This window comes from Ascaphus truei, chromosome 2 (genome assembly GCF_040206685.1).
Source record: "Ascaphus truei isolate aAscTru1 chromosome 2, aAscTru1.hap1, whole genome shotgun sequence".
In the NCBI taxonomy this organism is placed as follows: Eukaryota; Metazoa; Chordata; class Amphibia; order Anura; family Ascaphidae; genus Ascaphus; species Ascaphus truei.
In genome coordinates this window covers 173237607-173258954 of record NC_134484.1, presented here as the reverse complement: position 1 = coordinate 173258954, position 21348 = coordinate 173237607, and the positions used below count along the sequence as shown (strand labels likewise).

Here is a 21348-nt window from a genome sequence, read left to right as displayed (position 1 = left end):
TTTACCATGATGGGACTCGCTGATTCTAGAGATACTTACCGGTAAAAGTACCATGTTCCTGTCCCCCACTCCACGAAAAAACAAAATGGCAGTTTAATTCCCCCCCCCATTACACTGGCCAATAGGAAGCCGCAACTCTATATGTTGCAGCTGTCTATTGACCAGCATGATGCGGGGAATCTAAATACCAGGAACTGCCGGCGCTACTTCTACCCATAAGTATCGTGGGAACCAGGTGGTCTCCTGAGCTAAAATAAACACCATTCATCTCCGGCAACCCCGTGATTGTCATTCTGGTAAAAAAAAAAAAAAGAGGGGGGTGGGGGCGGGACGGGAGAAGAACTGCTGCTTTAACCCTTTGAGTGCCCAAGGGGTTACGGCACCTGATTGCCATGGCCCATGCGCAGCCCCCCCAGCACAGTGTGGTCATGTGACCGCTTTCAGTGTTTAGCAGGTGTGACAGAAACCAGGGGTTGGTAATAAACTCCATATACAGGGCTCCCAGGATACTGAACAGTTTCTGTCCTGTCTAAGCTGAACAGGGCAGCCTCGTGGTACAGGCACTCCATTCCACAGTTTGTCTGCTGCCTGTTTTCTGTCACCTGTCATGCTGATTAGAGTTCAGGTATATAAGACCTGTTTCCTGTTTCCTCTGAGCCCCGCCCAAGAGCCTGGAAGGCTGCTGAACTGCAGAGGGGTGAGAAAGCCTCTTTCCCAAATCGCTTCATTCATTCTGTTAGTTTGTCTAAAGACTGCAAAGGTACTTATTTTGTTGGTGGAAGTGGACAAGCCACTTCCAACTCTGAGTCAGGGACATCTAAGTTTAAGTTATCGCTCAGACGAGCAGCTTTTTGTTTGGCTTTGTTTTCTGTTTAAACTGTGGCAGTCTCAGTGCCTGGGACTGAATAAACCAGGCATAGCCTGTTTAAAGGAACAGTACGTGACGTCTCATCATTTAACCTACCCTAAAAGACCGTGTTCTAACAGTCCCGGACAGACGGCGGAGCCCCGGAGTAAGCCGTTTGTCACATATGGTGGAGAATGCGGGCAGAACACTGAAAGGTCTGGGGGTTAAAGAACTTTAAAAAAAAAAAAAAAAAAAAAAAAAAAAAAGGTTTTTTTTTTTCTCTCTCTCCAAACAAGATGGAAGACGTGGTGAGTGCGCTGGTACGCAATGTCGCTGTCCAGAAAGACGCGAATGAAGCCCAGCAACAGGCGAGTGAAACCCAGCGACAGCTGTTAATAGCCCAGCAAGAGACTAATGCAAACCAGCAAGAGACAAACCGCCTGCTGAGAGAGGAGCAAAAGCGGTTCGCTCAGGGCTTACAGCAGGAACTCGAGATCCTGAGGGGGACTATCAGTAACCTTCCACTGGCAGAGGCAGCCCCAGTTCCGAAAATGACCAGGGCAAGCCACTACCTTCAGAAGATGGGACCCTCGGATGATGTGGAAGCCTATCTTCTCACGTTTGAACGCACGGCACAGAGAGAGGGATGGCCAGAAGCTGAGTGGGCTGGTCTAATCGCACCCTTCCTAAGCGGCGAACCCCAGAAGGCTTACTTTGATCTAGAGCCAGCCGAAGCTAACGTCTATGCAAAATTGAAGTTCGAGATCCTCGCCCGCCTCGGCGTAACCACGGCTGTTCGTGCCCAAAGGTTTCACGCATGGTCCTTCACGATGGATAAAGCCACCCGAAGCCAGATGTATGACCTCATCCACCTCGCCCGGAAGTGGCTACAACCCGAGATCAACTCAGCAAGCCACATCGTGGAACGGTTGGTCATGGACCAGTTCTTGAGGAAACTTCCCTCTGCCTTACGCCGTTGGGTCAGTCGGAGTGACCCCCACAATGCGGATGAGCTTGTGGCCCTTGTAGAAAGGTACAGTGCAGCAGAAGAGCACCCGCAACCCACAGTCGTGGAGCAACCCCACTATCCGAGGTTCCAGGACTCTTCCAGAGACGGTAAAAGGGTACCGGGGTTAAGGGGCGCTGAAGAGCGGCGACCACCTTCACGCCGCTCCAGCAATAGTGGTTCGCACACTAAGGGCAATAGCCAACATGGGGAGCCGGGAAAAGGCTCTAAGTGGGACACAGACTATGTACCTAAATGTGTAAATTGTCATGAGAGGGGCCACACAGCAAAAATCTGCCCACTAAATGATGAGCCCATGCAATGCAACAGCGTGGAACCTTATTCGCTGTTGTCCCAATGTATGGGCCCTAGCCCAGAGGACCCCTTGAATAACCATCTGTGGGCATTTGTAAAGGTTAATGGTAAGAGGGTTCGGGCACTTCTTGACTCTGGGAGTATGGTCACATTAGTGTCCGAATACCTATTGCCCATTAAGAAGAAACAGGTAAACAGTTCACAAAGAGTGGCAATTTGTTGTATACATGGGGATAATCATGAATATTCCACTGTTGATGTTTTTTTTGAAACAGAATTTGGTTCTTTAGATTTCAAGGTGGGTGTTGTACCCAAACTGGCACATGATGTGTTAATAGGGACCGACTTTCCCCATTTTCTAAAAATGTGGTCCCCAGCTCAGAATAGCGCCCAGAGTTCAATAGCAGACCATAACGAAGTGTTAGAAGAAACAAATCCTTTCCCTTTTTCAGAAATGGAGGTTGACGAGGGCCCAAATAAGAAGGGGGAAAAGGAGGAGTGCTGTGAAATTCCCTTCCCCATCACTACTTTGGTAGGGAATACCCCAAATCAAGATGTTGATCAGGCACTTACCACCCCAGTACAGGATAAGACCCTCGCTGACCTAGAGGTCAGTCCTGGGAGTTTTAAGAAGGCCCAGTGGGAGGACCCCACATTAGCGGTAGCAAGGGGAAATATACGGGACCAGAATAGTACTCATGGCCAACCAGATAGGTCACTTGCTTACCCCTACTTCGAGGTAGAGAACGACCTAGTATATCGGGTTGATAAAAGAAAATCAGTTACAACTAAACAATTGTTGGTACCACGGACATTCCGTAACGTAGTATTACACCTCGCACATAGTCATCCATTGGGGGGACACCTAGGGGTGGAAAAGACAAAAGAAAAGGTTCTCCGAAGCTTTTATTGGCCTGGGGTTCTGGCAGAAATTACAAACTATTGTTCCTCATGCCCAGAATGTCAGATCACCGCCCCGTTCAAAGCATACCGCAGCCCATTGGTACCCCTTCCCATAATAGAGGTACCATTTGACCGGATTGCTATGGATCTAGTAGGACCCCTAATAAAGTCTGCTAGGGGACATCAGCATATATTGGTAATATTAGATTATGCTACCCGATATCCGGAGGCAGTTCCCCTACGTAGCACCTCTGCTAAAAACATAGCAAAAGAGTTAGTACTTCTGTTTTCCCGGGTCGGAATTCCTAAAGAGATCTTATCTGACCAGGGAACACCATTTATGTCCCAAGTAACAAAAGAGCTATGTAAACTCCTAAAAATCAAGCATCTCAGAACCTCAGTCTATCATCCACAAACAGATGGTTTAGTGGAAAGGTTCAATAAAACCTTAAAGAGCATGTTACGCCGGGCGGTCGATAAGGATGGGAAAAACTGGGACTGTTTGTTACCATACCTGTTATTTGCCATTAGGGAAGTTCCCCAGTCATCCACAGGCTTCTCCCCGTTTGAACTATTGTATGGCCGACATCCAAGGGGCTTACTGGATATAGCCAAAGAAACTTGGGAACACGAGGTTACCCCTTACAGAAGTGTAATAGAGCATGTTGCCCAAATGCAGGACCGCATTGCTGCAGTCCTACCCATAGTGAGGGAACACATGGAGAAAGCTCAAGAAGCACAAAGGAATACGTATAATAAGGGTGCTAGGGTCAGAATTTTTTTTCCAGGTGATAGGGTACTAGTTCTGGTTCCCACCGTGGAGAGTAAATTCCTTGCTAAATGGCATGGGCCATATGAGGTCTTGGAAAGAGTGGGAGAAGTAAATTATAGGGTAAGGCAGCCAGGTAGGAGGAAACCTGAGCAAATTTACCATATAAACCTACTCAAGCCCTGGAAAGATAGAGAGGTCTTGTTAACCCTAGTACCCCCAGGTCCGTCAGAGAATCAAGAAACTGACCCAGAGGTTAGCATAGCTGAAACACTGTCCGTGCATCAGAAACGAGAGGTCCAGAGTTTAGTGAGAAGGAACAAAGAAATCTTCTCTACACAGCCAGGTAAAACTAACGTAATTAAACATGACATAGTCTCTGAACCGGGGGTCAGAGTTAACCTTAAACCGTACCGAATCCCAGAGGCCAAGAGAGAGGCTATAAGTTTAGAGGTTAAAAAAATGCTAAAACTAGGCGTAATTGAGGAATCCCAAAGTGGGTGGAACAGCCCTATAGTTTTAGTCCCAAAGCCAGACGGTACAACAAGGTTTTGTAATGACTACCGGAAACTAAACGCGGTGTCAAAATTTGATACTTATCCTATGCCCAGGGTGGATGAACTTGTAGAGAGACTGGGCAAAGCCCGATATCTCACAACCCTAGACCTAACAAAAGGGTACTGGCAGGTTCCCCTCACAGAAAGGGCAAAAGAAAAAACAGCCTTCTCAACCCCAGACGGCCTCTTTCAGTATAAGGTGTTGCCTTTTGGCTTACATGGAGCTCCCGCCACATTCCAAAGAATGATGGATAAAATTTTAAAACCACATGCTCGGTATGCTGCCGCCTACCTGGATGATGTGGTAATCCATAGTGAAGATTGGCAGTCCCACCTTCCAAAGGTCCAAGCTGTGCTCGACGCAGTTCGGTCTGCTGGACTAACTGCTAACCCCGCTAAATGCACTATTGGTCTGGAGGAGGCCAAGTATCTGGGGTATTCTATTGGTAGAGGGTTACTCAAACCACAAACACTCAAAGTAGAGGCGATACAAAATTGGCCAAGGCCAGTCACAAAAAAACAAGTAAGGACCTTTTTGGGGTTAATTGGCTACTATAGGAGGTTTATTCCCAATTTTGCAACTAAGGCAACCCCACTAACCGACCTCACAAAAGCAAGAGGACCGCTAATGGTAAAGTGGTCCCCCGAAGCCGAACAGGCCTTTAGAAGCCTGAAAGAAGCTCTCTGTGCCCAACCAGTGTTGGTCACACCTGACTTCTCCAAAGAGTTCGTAGTCCAAACCGACGCATCTGAGGTAGGGCTGGGGGCGGTACTCTCCCAGGAGTCTCAAGGGGAGGAGCACCCCATCCTTTATTTAAGTAGGAAACTAAATCCCCAGGAGAAAAATTACTCCATAGTCGAGAAAGAGTGTCTCGCAATAAAGTGGGCTGTAGAGACACTCAAGTATTATCTGTTGGGGAGAAAGTTCCGATTGGTCACAGATCATGCACCCCTTACCTGGATGTGTCAAAATAGGGAGAAGAACGCTAGGGTGACCAGGTGGTTCCTAAGCCTACAGCCCTTTAAATTTTCTGTGGAACACAGGTCGGGGCACAAACATGGCAATGCCGACGGGTTGTCAAGGATGCACTCCCTAATATCCATGGTCGCTCACCCCTCGAGGTCTGAGCTGGGGGGGAGGATATGTGACAGAAACCAGGGGTTGGTAATAAACTCCATATACAGGGCTCCCAGGATACTGAACAGTTTCTGTCCTGTCTAAGCTGAACAGGGCAGCCTCGTGGTACAGGCACTCCATTCCACAGTTTGTCTGCTGCCTGTTTTCTGTCACCTGTCATGCTGATTAGAGTTCAGGTATATAAGACCTGTTTCCTGTTTCCTCTGAGCCCCGCCCAAGAGCCTGGAAGGCTGCTGAACTGCAGAGGGGTGAGAAAGCCTCTTTCCCAAATCGCTTCATTCATTCTGTTAGTTTGTCTAAAGACTGCAAAGGTACTTATTTTGTTGGTGGAAGTGGACAAGCCACTTCCAACTCTGAGTCAGGGACATCTAAGTTTAAGTTATCGCTCAGACGAGCAGCTTTTTGTTTGGCTTTGTTTTCTGTTTAAACTGTGGCAGTCTCAGTGCCTGGGACTGAATAAACCAGGCATAGCCTGTTTAAAGGAACAGTACGTGACGTCTCATCATTTAACCTACCCTAAAAGACCGTGTTCTAACAGTCCCGGACAGACGGCGGAGCCCCGGAGTAAGCCGTTTGTCACACAGGAAACAGAAGAGAATTTCCTTACAGGGCAGATCGCGACCTGCACTCCATTGGAACACCAGGCGCGATCTAAGTGACAAAATAACCCTCCGTTGGCCATGACGTAGCATGACTACCAGTCCTCAAGACATAGTGACTACATCCTGGGGCACCCAAAGGGTTAAACTACAGGATACAATGTTTACTTACGGTGACAGGAAAACTTAAAAACATTATGTAGAAGTCCTAAGCAAAGTTATCAGCCAATACATCTAGCCACAGCAAGTACACGCACGCAGGCACGCAAGTTTTTGAGAAATTGTGTAGTCCTCCCAAAATGGCCACCAGTTGTGGGTTACTCAGGAACTCTTAACAGCATACACTCCAACTGTAGCTTTTTAGCAGATAAAGGTTTATAGGAGGTTTATAGTTGGGCATCTAAACATCTTTGTGTTTCGATTACAAATTTCTCCAGAAACTGGAGAGCCCTTCCCATTCTAGTTGACATGATATAAAATGTAAATAAATGAGCAGGCATAATTTGTGCTCTTTATAGCACTTTATAAAGATGCCTTCCACATTGCGGTAAATGTGCGGTGAGGATTGTGCCACAAAGATGGCTGCACATTGTAGAAGTGCATGGATTGCAAGCTGCTAAGTAAACCTGGATTTTTATTATTTGAATATACACGGGGGAAAGAAGTCAAATCTACAATAACGTTTTTCTATAAATTGTAGATGGATAGAAGACAGGACAGTTACAAGTAACAAGGTAGTGACAGCGAGATTCTTTGTTATAAAAAAACGAGAACAATAAAACAAACCTATTTCTTCATCTTTGCTGACTGAGCAATGTCTGCAATTTCCATGATATCCCTATTTAGAGGGAGACTGCCTGAGTTTTAGCTTAAAGATGTATGGTTTTTCTGCTGCCTCCCTAAAAATAATCTCCTCATTCCAAAGAAAGGGAGTTTTCTAAATATCCCTCAATTTCATCCCAAATCTCCCCGAAAGAAGCCTTCAAATGTTACCCTGTAGCAGTGATTTCCAACCTTTTTTGTTTGGAGGAACCCTTGAAGTATTTCGAAAAATCTCGGGGAACCCCTATCTGGCCGACACATATTAGGTTCGACAGGGGTCAGTCACAACATTTCATACCTCGCGAGCCACCTCTATTTCCCACCCTCTACGCGTGTATTTCTCTCCCATCCATCTCACTAACTCTCCCCCCTCCCGCCTCGCATGTATTTATCCCTTGCGTCTCACTCTTACTCCCTCTTTTCCTCACTCACTCCCTCCTGCCCCCCTCTCTTCTCTCACTCTCGCCCCTACCTTCTGTCAATTACCTCACTCTCACTCAATCCACCCTACAAAATACATACAAACAAAAAAAAAAAAAAACACCCCCAGGGGGAGGGGGGCTGTGGTCCACAGGAGGAACCCCTGAGACTGCTTCAAGGAGCCCCAGGGTTCCACAGAACCCTGGTTGGGAATCACTTCCCTGTAGTATGGGCAATCTCCCACGTTATGCTTTCTGGAATAGATTCAAATTATTTCAATGACAGAATTCTGATCCAGTCCTGATGGGCACAAAGGGGATCTTTCATCTGTTTCCAAAGGTGCCAATCATCAGTGTCAGACAGTCGGACACAATGAAATGCAGGCAAACCTCTAGTTCTAAACTTCAGAGACACAGGTGTGCAGACTGCTGCTGGCTGGTGCATTAAGCTGGTTTGTATGCAGAGATAGCACTTGTCCTCTGTGGGGTGCAGACACGCTGCATTAACTCTGAACAAAAATCACTTGAGAGAATTTCAACTAATCGGCGGTAATGCTATGCCTTAGGAGGCGGTAATGCTATGCCTTAGGAGGCGGTAATGCTATGCCTTAGGAGGTGGTAATGCTATGCCTTAGGAGGCGGTAATGCTATACCTTAGGAGGCGGTAATGCTATGCCTTAGGAGGCGGTAATGCTATGCCTTAGGAGGCGGTAATGCTATGCCTTAGGAGGCGGTAATGCTATGCCTTAGGAGGCAGTAATGCTATGCCTTAGGAGGCGGTAATGCTATACCTTAGGAGGCGGTAATGCTATGCCTTAGGCTAAGGCCCCGCTCCCAGAGTCAGCGCGCCCGCACTGCAGACAGGCGGGGCGCTGACATACACAGACCGCGATATGCGGTCTGTAGGGAGTGGGAGGTTTGAGCGGGAGGGGAGGCGTGGCTTGAGCGGAGGGACCCGCTACTCTCCCCCCCTCCCTCCACGGCTCGGGTAAGTAAAGCAACACACACACACACACACAGACAGAGGCAGGCACTCACGCACTCAGGCACACACATACACACACAGACAGGCAAGCACGCACTCAGACACACACACAGAGGCAGGCACTCACGCACTCAGGCACACACATACACACACACAGACAGGCACGCACGCACTCAGACACACACACAGAGGCAGGCACTCACGCACTCAGGCACACACATACACACACACAGACAGGCACTCAGACACACACATACACAAACACAGACAGGCACTCACGCTGCTGTCACTCCACACTCCTCCCCGCTCCCCGAAGCCTCTCCTCCTCCCGAAGCCTCCCCTCCCCATTGGCTCACAGCCACACCACGTGACGCATTATATACGTGGGCCGCATTATATAGTAGGGAGGCACTCCAAACGCATAGAAAAAGAAAAAACAATTGACTTAAAAAAAAACAAAAAGTAAATGCACAAGCAGAAAATGCACTGAATAATGGCAATAACCGTGTCTGTATACGTATGTAAGCCACGTGGGGCTCCAATGTGTAGTTGTATGCATTAAAACACAAAAAGAACACCTGCCTAGACAGGTGAAAGAACCCCTTTTGAACAAGCACTCATACGGTGATAGGTACAGATAGATTAAAAAAAAATGAACCTTTATTAGTGTATATGGGTAAAATAAGTGAAGTACATAAACACTCAACACAATTAAAAACGTATTAAATGAATTGCCCCTAGGTCTATTTATAAACTAATACTTGAAGGAGAATGTTTGGGGATGTCTGGTACCATATGAAAGAATTTTTTTTTAAAACTAATATGGTGCCTCAGTGTGGTCTATCTATAATGTTTGAAAGAGTCTGGTGTGTGTCACTCGAGTGTAGTGACAGTCAAACTACTTTCATGCCACATCTGAATAACTTGTGGTTCTGTGACTAAATACAGAGTAGTACCTGTATATCGCTAGGGTGTTGCGGGTTGAACCCACATACAAAGTTTTCAGTCAGTGTGACCTAGCTGCACTTTGCTGGTCACAGAAGCCAACAAGGGGTTCATTTGTATATCCTTCAAGGCAACACAGGGTATAATAAGATATCTGTAAGGGAGGCTACTATGTAGCTGTGGGGGAAAGAGAAGAGGCTGATCAGTGGGAGCCGCAAATATATGCACTATTTCTATCCCACTGTTAGTAGTGTATTTCTAAGTTCTTATAGCCTCAAATGAGCATAATTTGATTAACCCACCAGATAGATAGTGAGGTGAGTTAATGCTCGTGCCCCCTATGGAGGTAGCAAGTAATTTTAAAGACAGGCTAGCTGATTTATCTCTGCCAGTAAAAGTGTTTGAAACAGTGTTCTACAGCTGCCTTTAATAGAGTTGCTCTATATCTGCAGATCTAGATGTATGAATGTGGTTGTTGTTTTGGCTTAATAATTGCCCAGCTAGTTCAGTCGGTGTAATGGCTGTAGGTAGGCAGAGTATATTTTTTATATGTTAATGCCGTTCAACATCCACCATGCATTACACACATTGCTGATGATTTTTTTCCCTGCCTCATGGCTGGCATGCTATCTGTGTAACGCGCTGGGTGCACTGGCAGACACGTCATATCTTCTCCCTGCCTCATGGCTGGCATGCTATCTGTGTAACGCGCTGTGTGCACTGGCAGACACTGCATATATTACTGCAATCTCCCTGCCTCATGGCTGGCATGCTATCTGTGTAACGCGCTGGGTGCACTGGCAGACACGCCATATATTCTCCCTGCCTCATGGCTGGCATGCTATCTGTGTAACGCGCTGTGTACACTGGCAGACACGCCATATATTCTCCCTGCCTCATGGCTGGCATGCTATCTGTGTAACTTGCTGTGTGCACTGGCAGACAAGTCATATCTTCTCCCTGCCTCACGGCTGGCATGCTATCTGTGTAACGCGCTGGGTGCACTGGCAGACACGTCATATCTTCTCCTTGCCTCATGGCTGGCATGCTATCTGTGTAACGCGCTGTGTGCACTGACAGACACTGCATATATTACTGCAATCTCCCTGCCTCACGGCTGGCATGCTATCTGTGTAACACGCTGTGTGCACTGACAGACACTGCATATATTACTGCAATCTCCCTGCCTCATAGCTGGCATGCTATCTGTGTAACGCGCTGGGTGCACTGGCAGACACGTCATATATTCTCCATAACGCGCTGGGTGCACTGGCAGACACGTCATATATTCTCCATGCCTCATAGCTGGCATGCTATCTGTGTAACGCGCTGGGTGCACTGACAGACACGTCATATATTCTCCCTGCCTCATGGCTGGCATGCTATCTGTGTAACGCGCTGGGTGCACTGGCAGACACGTCATATATTCTCCCTGCCTCATGGCTGGCATGCTATCTGTGTAACGCGCTGGGTGCACTGACAGACACGTCATATATTCTCCCTGCCTCATGGCTGGCATGCTATCTGTGTAACGCGCTATGTGCACTGGCAGACACTGCATATATTACTGCAATCTCCCTGCCTCATAGCTGGCATGCTATCTGTGAAACGCGCTGAGTGCACTGGCAGACACGTCATATATTCTCCATGCCTCATGGCTGGCATGCTATCTGTGTAACGCGCTGGGTGCACTGGCAGACACGTCATATATTCTCCCTGCCTCATGGCTGGCATGCTATCTGTGTAACGCACTGGGTGCACTGGCAGACACGTCATATATTCTCCATGCCTCATAGCTGGCATGCTATCTGTATAACGCGCTGGGTGCACTGGCAGACACGTCATATATTCTCCCTGCCTCATGGCTGGCATACTATCTGTGTAACGCGCTATGTGCACTGGCAGACAATGCATATATTACTGCAATCTCCCTGCCTCATAGCTGGCATGCTATCTGTGTAACGCGCTGGGTGCACTGGCAGACACATCATATATTCTCCCTGCCTCATGGCTGGCATGCTATCTGTGTAACGCGCTGGGTGCACTGGCAGACACGTCATATATTCTCCCTGCCTCATGGCTGGCATGCTATCTGTGTAATGCGCTATGTGCACTGACAGACACTGCATATATTACTGCAATCTCCCTGCCTCATAGCTGGCATGCTATCTGTGTAACACGCTGGGTGCACTGGCAGACACGTCATATATTCTCCATGCCTCATAGCTGGCATGCTATCTGTATAACGCGCTGGGTGCACTGGCAGACACGTCATATATTCTCCCTGCCTCATGGCTGGCATACTGTCTGTGTAACGCGCTATGTGCACTGGCAGACACTGCATATATTACTGCAATCTCCCTGCCTCATGGCTGGCATGCTATCTGTGTAACGCGCTGGGTGCACTGGCAGACACTGCATATATTACTGCAATCTCCCTGCCTCATGGCTGGCATGCTATCTGTGTAACGCGCTGAGTGCACTGGCAGACACGCCATATATTCTCCCTGCCTCATGGCTGGCATGCTATCTGTGTAACGCGCTGGGTGCACTGGCAGACACTGCATATATTACTGCAATCTCCCTGCCTCATGGCTGGCATGCTATCTGTGTAACGCGCTGGGTGCACTGGCAGACACGCCATATATTCTCCCTGCCTCATGGCTGGCATGCTATCTGTGTAACGCGCTGTGTGCACTGGCAGACACATCATATATTCTCCCTGCCTCACGGCTGGCATGCTATCTGTGTAACGCGCTGGGTGCACTGACAGACACGTCATATATTCTCCCTGCCTCATGGCTGGCATGCTATCTGTGTAACGCGCTGGGTGCACTGGCAGACACGTCATATATTCTCCCTGCCTCATGGCTGGCATGCTATCTGTGTAACGCGCTGGGTGCACTGACAGACACGTCATATATTCTCCCTGCCTCATGGCTGGCATGCTATCTGTGTAACGCGCTATGTGCACTGGCAGACACTGCATATATTACTGCAATCTCCCTGCCTCATAGCTGGCATGCTATCTGTGAAACGCGCTGGGTGCACTGGCAGACACTGCATATATTACTGCAATCTCCCTGCCTCATGGCTGGCATGCTATCTGTGTAACGCGCTGAGTGCACTGGCAGACACGCCATATATTCTCCCTGCCTCATGGCTGGCATGCTATCTGTGTAACGCGCTGGGTGCACTGGCAGACACTGCATATATTACTGCAATCTCCCTGCCTCATGGCTGGCATGCTATCTGTGTAACGCGCTGGGTGCACTGGCAGACACGCCATATATTCTCCCTGCCTCATGGCTGGCATGCTATCTGTGTAACGCGCTGTGTGCACTGGCAGACACATCATATATTCTCCCTGCCTCACGGCTGGCATGCTATCTGTGTAACGCGCTGGGTGCACTGACAGACACGTCATATATTCTCCCTGCCTCATGGCTGGCATGCTATCTGTGTAACGCGCTGGGTGCACTGGCAGACACGTCATATATTCTCCCTGCCTCATGGCTGGCATGCTATCTGTGTAACGCGCTGGGTGCACTGACAGACACGTCATATATTCTCCCTGCCTCATGGCTGGCATGCTATCTGTGTAACGCGCTATGTGCACTGGCAGACACTGCATATATTACTGCAATCTCCCTGCCTCATAGCTGGCATGCTATCTGTGAAACGCGCTGAGTGCACTGGCAGACACGTCATATATTCTCCATGCCTCATGGCTGGCATGCTATCTGTGTAACGCGCTGGGTGCACTGGCAGACACGTCATATATTCTCCCTGCCTCATGGCTGGCATGCTATCTGTGTAACGCACTGGGTGCACTGGCAGACACGTCATATATTCTCCATGCCTCATAGCTGGCATGCTATCTGTATAACGCGCTGGGTGCACTGGCAGACACGTCATATATTCTCCCTGCCTCATGGCTGGCATACTATCTGTGTAACGCGCTATGTGCACTGGCAGACAATGCATATATTACTGCAATCTCCCTGCCTCATAGCTGGCATGCTATCTGTGTAACGCGCTGGGTGCACTGGCAGACACATCATATATTCTCCCTGCCTCATGGCTGGCATGCTATCTGTGTAACGCGCTGGGTGCACTGGCAGACACGTCATATATTCTCCCTGCCTCATGGCTGGCATGCTATCTGTGTAACGCGCTATGTGCACTGACAGACACTGCATATATTACTGCAATCTCCCTGCCTCATAGCTGGCATGCTATCTGTGTAACACGCTGGGTGCACTGGCAGACACGTCATATATTCTCCATGCCTCATAGCTGGCATGCTATCTGTATAACGCGCTGGGTGCACTGGCAGACACGTCATATATTCTCCCTGCCTCATGGCTGGCATACTGTCTGTGTAACGCGCTATGTGCACTGGCAGACACTGCATATATTACTGCAATCTCCCTGCCTCATGGCTGGCATGCTATCTGTGTAACGCGCTGGGTGCACTGGCAGACACTGCATATATTACTGCAATCTCCCTGCCTCATGGCTGGCATGCTATCTGTGTAACGCGCTGAGTGCACTGGCAGACACGCCATATATTCTCCCTGCCTCATGGCTGGCATGCTATCTGTGTAACGCGCTGGGTGCACTGGCAGACACGTCATATATTCTCCCTGCCTCATGGCTGGCATACTATCTGTGTAACGCGCTGAGTGCACTGGCAGACACGCCATATATTCTCCCTGCCTCATGGCTGGCATGCTATCTGTGTAACGCGCTGAGTGCACTGGCAGACACGTCATATCTTCTCCCTGCCTCATGGCTGGCATGCTATCTGTGTAACTGGCAGACACTGCACTTATTACTGCACTCTCCTTGCAGTGGTGAAGAGAAGTCACAACATTCTTGTGTTAGGCCACGCCCCCTCACCGAGCCCTTTCCGCGCGCCTTCGCCCCCTGGCTGCAATTGGTGCGATAGGGAGGGAATGCAGTCACGTGACCGCACGAGCGCTCTATATATACACACACACATACAGTCTGTGCGCGACACTCAGACAGCTTGTGTAGAGGACGGGGCGACGTATTCGATACACGGGTACCAGGTGAGTGCGTCACGTGGTATATCTGCCCGCGCGCTTAGCGAGACGCGGTGTGACTTGGCGGGAGAAGCCGGATAGCTCCAGGACGCCGCGTTTTGTATGTATTATTTTGGACGCTGTCTAATTATCTGTATGGTGAATAAACGATAAAGAGGGTTGCGGTGACTACATGTCTTCGCCATCACTGATCCTCCGTGCAGGGGTAAGCACTATGTGCGGCCTTTCCTTCCCATTCACATGGCTTGTGGTATCTGGATTACTTCGGTCAGAAAGGCAAGCGAAGAAATGCGCAGAAACAGCCGCGGTCATCGCCATTTTGTGTTGGCCTTTCTCCTGCATGGGGTGTTGTCTGCGGCGGATAGTTATGCTCGGTGGCGTGTATATAGTGTGTGAGGAAGCTTGCTATGTGATCTCCCTGCCTGTCGCTGTGTTTGCAGAGATTATCCAGTCCCTGCATGGGGTGTTGTCTGCGGAGGATAGTTATAGTGTGTGTGTGTCTTGCTATGTGATGTAATTTCTCTGTTTGCACTAGTTTATCCTGCCCCTGCATGGGGTGTTGCGGAGGCTAGTTGTACTCGGTGGTGTGTGTGTGGTGTGTGTGGTGTGTGTGTGTGTGTATAGTGTGCTGAGAAGCTTGCTATGTGATCTCCCTGTTTGCAGTGATTATCCGGCCTCTGCATGGGGTGCTGTCTGCGGGGGATAGTTATACTCGGTGGTGTGTGCTGAGAACTTGCTATGTGATCTCCCTGTTTGCAGTGATTATCCGGCCTCTGCATGGGGTGCTGTCTGCGGAGGATAGTTGTACTCGGTGGTGTGTGCTGAGAACTTGCTATGTGATCTCCCTGTCTGTCTGTCTGTCGCTGTGTTTGCAGTGATTATCCAGTCCTTGCATGGGCTCGCTGCTTGGGTTTAGGTTTTGGCGGTCAGTCCGGGCTGGCGCTGCTATTGGCTGCCTCGCTTTGGGTGACCCCGCCCCCGGTTGTGCGGCGCGTGCACACTCCCCGGGAGCTCTGCACTCCGTGTTACCCCCGCAGTCATGTGACCATCCACTGCAGCGTCTTTCCAACCGGGGTTCCTAGGAGGGTTCCCTGTAATGTTCTGGTCATTGGAAAACTGTATAAAATACAGACGTCTTCAATGCATCTGATCCCATAACATACAGCTGCAGTGGCTTTTGTCGCGCAATTAATTGTGCAGTAACCTGGGAATTGGCCCAATTGGGTGAGATCTTTGTATTGCGCATTGTTACTGTTTGTTATTATTTTTAGATGTAACATGCAAAATAGTGCGTTGAGTTGGCAACTTGCTGCTCTATTACACTGGAAATCGCACGATAAGTGCTCAAATGCGGGCCAGAAAATACATCTTTGTTTTTATCTAACATTAATGTCTGGTATGCATAGCGATTTGAGGTTAATCTGAATAGTTCTACTAATGGCATTCAGCACTTTACAAAAATAAAATGTCTTGCTTTAAAAACTAAGGTAAAACAAATCTTTTGCGAGCCCTCAATGTGGGTATGCTGTACTTGAAATGATGGCTGTTAATGCCAAGATCTCAATGCAACAATTTCCATCCTATAGTGCTGTTTTTGTTGCCTGTTCAGGAATCTGACAATTTGAGTGGAGGTTTATTTTTTTTTTTTTTTTATAGCCTATCACGAGTCATTGGTGATTTGGCATTTTAAAATGGCTTCAGGCTGTCATCTTGCCAGTGAAACAATAAATAGTATTGGTGTGAAATTGCTCTTGATTCTCTACAATGATATCTTTCAGTGGTTTTGTTCCTTATATCAAAATGTGACTCTTTTCTCTGCAGATAAGATATGAATACTAACATGAAGCAGAGAGCTGATGCAGAGAAGCCCACCATGTCCATCAAGGTAACATCTTGCGTCTCCTGGCTAACCTGTAGAAGTGGTTCAAGGGCTTGCAACACTTTGGCCAAAATGTTAAACTAAAAGACCATTTTATTTAATAGATATCTATACATATATATTTAGGCACTGTACCGTGTATGCGTTTCACTGGATGTGCACTGAGCTCTGTGTGTTTCATGTTCTGTCTCTGGTTTCAACCTGTAGAAGTCCCTGAGGCAGAAAGCCAGAGCACAGGTCCTGCATTAAAGGCCACTTAAGTTAATGGGAGTTAACTCTGGGTCATGTGCGCTCTGTTTAAACCTTCCCTCTAAATTGTCTAATTATCGAAACACACTTTTCTAAATGCAGTTTAATTCATATTGTGATATCTGCTGTACTCTTTGAGAAGGCGGTGTATCATGTGTGAAACGCATTAAGTGTTTGCCCTAGTGTATGTGCTAATAAAGTTATTTTGTAGCTTCTGCTTGCAGTCCAGCATGGGATATTTTATGCAGTGCACAGCCCATTAACTTCATCTGCTTTGTACGTGTGCCTGCATCTTGTGTTTGTTTCATAATTAGAGCTTTGCGCTTGCATTGTTTGCTCCTTAATGGAACAGGTTTATTGCCATCTCTGGCTTTTGTCCGTTAACACTGTTCATGTCATAGCCTCCTTGGGTGGACGTTTCTTGACCACAAAGGTCAATGTACAAGAAACTTCCACACAAGGAAGCTCCTACTATATCTGTTCTCCTTCCACCCCACATTTGCAAGAAACTGCATTGGAAATGAATTGACCTGAAACAAAGCACATGTCTACTTTCTGCATGTTGTGGTTTCTCAATCTGGTGCCTGACAGTCGGTGGTCTTCGGTAACTGTCAAATTAATTTGACCGTTTAGTCCATTTAATCTGCCATAATGTAAAATTCTGCGTTTGCTTCCAAATGCCACTGATGTAGAAAGCATACATTATTTTTATATAATTTCCAGCCAGTTTTACTTTGTATTCATGAAGCACAGGTGTAGCAACTCTTAAATTGGCCCTAAAATTACTCACAGGGTTAATTTCTGAGTAGCAGAAATACTCTTAATCTTGTAGAGAAGTGTACTTTATTACATAGTTTTTAGGACTATACCTGCCTGTTGTATTTAGCAACACTACTAATTGGGGCTTATATGACTGTATTGGACCAGATCTCCATTGCTTTTGAGGGGTTAAACTGACCATGGGAAGGGGAAAAAATAGACTTGTCAAGTGGAGCCTTCAAGAGGCTTAACTTGAGTCTGCACAAGTAAGATTTTCCCACGAGATAAAGACTTTCAGTACACACTGTTACCTGTCATATGAGCCACTGGTGTCAAGTGTTGCAATTTGGTGGGGAATGTTAACTAATCCATAACTTTGAAGAGCTTGAAATAATGGCTGAAATGTTTAGTAATGCTGGTTCCCACAGTTCTTGGCATTTGTCCTGTAGTAGAACAGAAAGATAATAATCGGCAGTAAAACTTGACCGTGGGAAAGTTGAACTCGTGTCATGTTAAGTACAGTGTGAATCAGTAACTTTCTCACGCTGGCATTGTATTGAAAAAAACATTTCTAACAATCCCCTGTTTGATTATCTACCTTTTGTTTGCTATCCCATGGTGGCAGTGTAGCGAACAATTAAAAATCAAATGGGTTATTGGCTGTAATACATTTTGTATTTACATTGCAAAAAGGGGGTTGATGACATATCATTGCAGAACAATGACTTGTCTGGGATTAAGGTTAAACCCTGAGCAAGGAAACTTGAAGAGTGCATGTCTGGGAATTTGCTTGTATGGGAAAAATTACAGATCTGCACCAAAAGCTTAACTTTACTAACTGTGTTGGTCTCATATGGGTCAATTTTTCTTTCATATAAATATTCTGTTACCTAGTCATTAGAAATGATCAAATAAGCATTTCACTCAAGGTTTATCCCATGGGGTAAAATGGTAGCCATTTTAATTTCAATCCAGTCGAGTTGAGACCGATGTGTCCTAAGATTATGCTTTTCTTTATTTTAATTTTTTTAAAGGCTGTATCCCAAAGCTCAATGAACCTCGACAGTGTAGCCATTTTAACAGGTTTTTTTTTTTTTTTTTTGGTGCAGTTATATTGTGCTGTACAATTCGCACCACCTGATTTTGTGAGATTTACAACAGAACTCTGTATTTTCACCTTCCACAGAATTGCTTGGTGGACAGAACTAATGACTGTGCTGCTCCAAGAAGAACTCTTAAAGTAATTCAACAGTCAGCAGCAGGCTGCCTTGTTGGAAGGGTGAAAGAGGTGAGTGGTGTGATTTGCCTTAAATAAATGTTAAATGTTTTTTGGGGTGTCTTCTGGCTCGTGAGACTTATTTCCATATTGGGGCTATTTGATTCAGACTTCCGTTCACATTAATTTGATGTGCCCACATTTGGAGTCAGGTAAACGCTAAACTTTTTTTTTTTTTTTTTTTTAAGCCTGCAAAAGGCTTTTCTACCAAGAGAAAACTGTGGAATGACCAATTTACATCAAAGAAAGCGAAGGTGGAAGTTGCTGTTGACCCAGAACACCGGGAGAATCGTAGCATTTCAAGTGAAGCCTTTGACCTTATGGTGACAGGTATGTTCTTTGGAACCACTTACGTTGCCTATATACTTTTGAAATATTGGGGGTGGGGGAGTGTTACTTTAAAATTACTTTAACTATTGTCCTTGGCATTATTTTGAACAGAAAATCCGTCTTTTCAATACTGGAAGGGAGTGGCAGAGGAAAGAAGGAAGGCACTTTATGAAGCTTTACAGGAGAATGAAAAGGTAAAGTTTGATTGGTGTTGGCCTTAACTTGCCTGTATCCCTCCGTCCCAATGGTTGGGTGTGATTTACACTTATTCACACGAAGCATTTTGATTTGATCACTTGAGTAATTAACGCTAGTGACTTTTCTGTTGCAGTTGCACAAAGAAATAGAGCTCAAAGATGGAGAAATTGCACATCTAAAGCAGGAGAACGATGAACTTAAAGAGCTTGCAGAACATGTGCAGTACATGGCAAATATGATTGAGGTAAACATACTTTGTCTAATCTCTGAACATAGGTGGTTACACATTTTAAAATGATAAAATCTATTTCACTAAGGGCTTTGCTTAAACATACAAAATGTTACTGGTTTTCAAAGAATCATTGGACAGCTGCTCACTACACAGGGACACAAATTATGTACTATAGCAAACTATGAAGGCACACAGTTTGAGTTGCAAAAATAATTGCAGCTTTACACATGCTTGAAACATACAGAATAATTACATTTTGGGGACACAGCTCCTACCTCAGATAATGTCCAAAATGGGCGAGTCTGCACCAGGATCAAACTGATTAGGGCTTGGACATTTGGTGTGCCTCTGTGTACCTGTATATTGCAAATTCTGTACTTCTACTGCATATCACTGTAATACTTCAAAGATTAGAGCTCAACAAGACTTTCAATCCTGTGCAGGAAGCAGATTATACAATGCAAATGAAATATATGCTGATTTACAGAACGCTTGACAAATAAGGAAGAAATTCAGACTGCATGGCAGACTATATGTAATTACTTGTTTGACAGTGCAATACCAAACTTTTTTTTTTTTTTTTTATATATATAGAGGTTGACTGGACATGCCCCAGAAAGTCTTGACGTACTAAAGGATCTTGATTTGGAAGGAACTAGGTGTGAAGATGAAAGGGATGATCTGGAGGCCCGTCACATAAGTTTTGAACAAAATTCAGAAGAATATGCAGCAATTTAAACTACAGAAAGCTAACAATTCAACTGAACTTTTATAAGTGGCTACCTTAACATTATCATTCCTATCCTGGTTCATTTGGTTGGGAAACTGCCATTACTAGTCCTTCTCAAAGTCCAAGTAGCAGGAACATTTGAAGTCAACAGACATCTAACCTCATGAATGCTCTGAGGGCTTGTGGTTTAAGCTTCTCAGACACTTGGAGGTGAATTGATAAGGTGGACTGTACTTCTAGCAGACTTTTTTTTAAAAATCTGCTAACAGCCACGACTTGTTAAACAGATCACTTGTTCTAACAGCAAATACTATGTATTTTATTTTGAGTTTGTAAATAGTTTTTAATGTGTTGGCCGTGAGGTGTTTGTACATACTTGAATAAACTTTAGTTTGCAAGTGCATATATTTTTACTTTATTCACATTTTGTTTAAGCTTTATAAATGTTTAGCTACAAGCTTGCTTAGAACTAAACAATAGGGTAGCTTGTGACTAGACACAATTTGGCTTAATGTGGGCTACAAAATATTAACTAGTTCAGTTGTCACTCGGACACCACTTTCCCTGTTTTGTGAACCTGACCATCTGGAGGCCAGAATGTAATAAAGCTGGTGCTGGGAAGACTGATTTGGTCATTTAGAGCTTTAACCGCACAGGTGTAAAAAGAGGAAAGTGCAGAGACTGTTAATAGTGTAATACACTTTATTAACATTTAAAATCAGGTAATCCATATCACATTTGATAAGATATAGAAGGGCATTCACGCTCTTGGAAGTGTGGCACCCGCTGTGGCAAAGCCGCTTGTCCGATAGTGCCTTGTTTCTCCTATTTGCCTGTTGCAACCGCCAGTGTAAGTACAACCACCTTTTGGACTGTCTCCAAATGGGTGCTGGCACGGTGTGGCGTATAATATTTATACCGGTAGTTGCACCTCAAGCAGGAGAAACCAGGTCGGACAAGCAGCTTTGCCACAACAGGTGCCAAACTTCCCTAGAAGAGTGAATGCCCTTCTATCTTATCAAATGCGTTGAATATGAATATATTTTTTCCTTAAATTGAATTACTCTATGGGTATTCTCTGTGCGTTCCTGTTTCTGCATGTACTAAGGGAGGAGTGGAACAGCTCGAAAGGAGAGCAGCACATGTCTGGATCCCTATGCAAATTGCACACATTTGGAACCTCTTATTTTCAAGGAATATTTTTATTTTTGACATTGTTTTTTATGAATTGGTAATTGTTTTTATTGCTAGATTTTATCACCGGAATACTTAATCTCTACATAATTTTCTAAATTGCCATAGCTTGGTAGCGCACTCT

The 21348-nt window shown here is 46.1% G+C and overlaps 1 protein-coding gene across 3 annotated transcripts; it reads left to right on the top strand.

The window, feature by feature from the left end:
• Window positions 1-14257: 14257 nt before the first annotated feature.
• Window positions 14258-20433, top strand: GMNN (geminin DNA replication inhibitor). 3 transcript variants are annotated; one of them, XM_075585573.1, is made up of 7 exons: window positions 14258-14383; window positions 16199-16262; window positions 18451-18552; window positions 18729-18870; window positions 18982-19064; window positions 19202-19312; window positions 19895-20433. In XM_075585573.1, exons 2-7 carry the CDS (start codon window positions 16206-16208, stop codon window positions 20036-20038), a joined length of 639 nt encoding a protein of 212 aa, XP_075441688.1. In that variant the 5' UTR covers window positions 14258-14383; window positions 16199-16205; the 3' UTR covers window positions 20039-20433. The 3 variants fall into 3 exon arrangements, with proteins under 3 accessions (XP_075441688.1, XP_075441690.1, XP_075441689.1); XM_075585575.1 differs by lacking the exon at window positions 14258-14383 and adding an exon at window positions 14562-14582; XM_075585574.1 differs by lacking the exon at window positions 14258-14383 and adding an exon at window positions 15399-15601.
• The last annotated feature ends 915 nt before the right edge of the window (window positions 20434-21348 follow it).

Bases quoted from the DNA above. Each gene is read 5' to 3' on its own strand.
- GMNN (XM_075585573.1), top strand. From the start codon at position 16,206: ATGAATACTAACATGAAGCAGAGAGCTGATGCAGAGAAGCCCACCATG. The intron at 18,553-18,728 runs GTGAGTGGTGTG...TTTTTTTTTAAG, and splicing joins TTGTTGGAAGGGTGAAAGAG to CCTGCAAAAGGCTTTTCTAC. The intron at 19,313-19,894 runs GTAAACATACTT...TTATATATATAG, and splicing joins ACATGGCAAATATGATTGAG to AGGTTGACTGGACATGCCCC.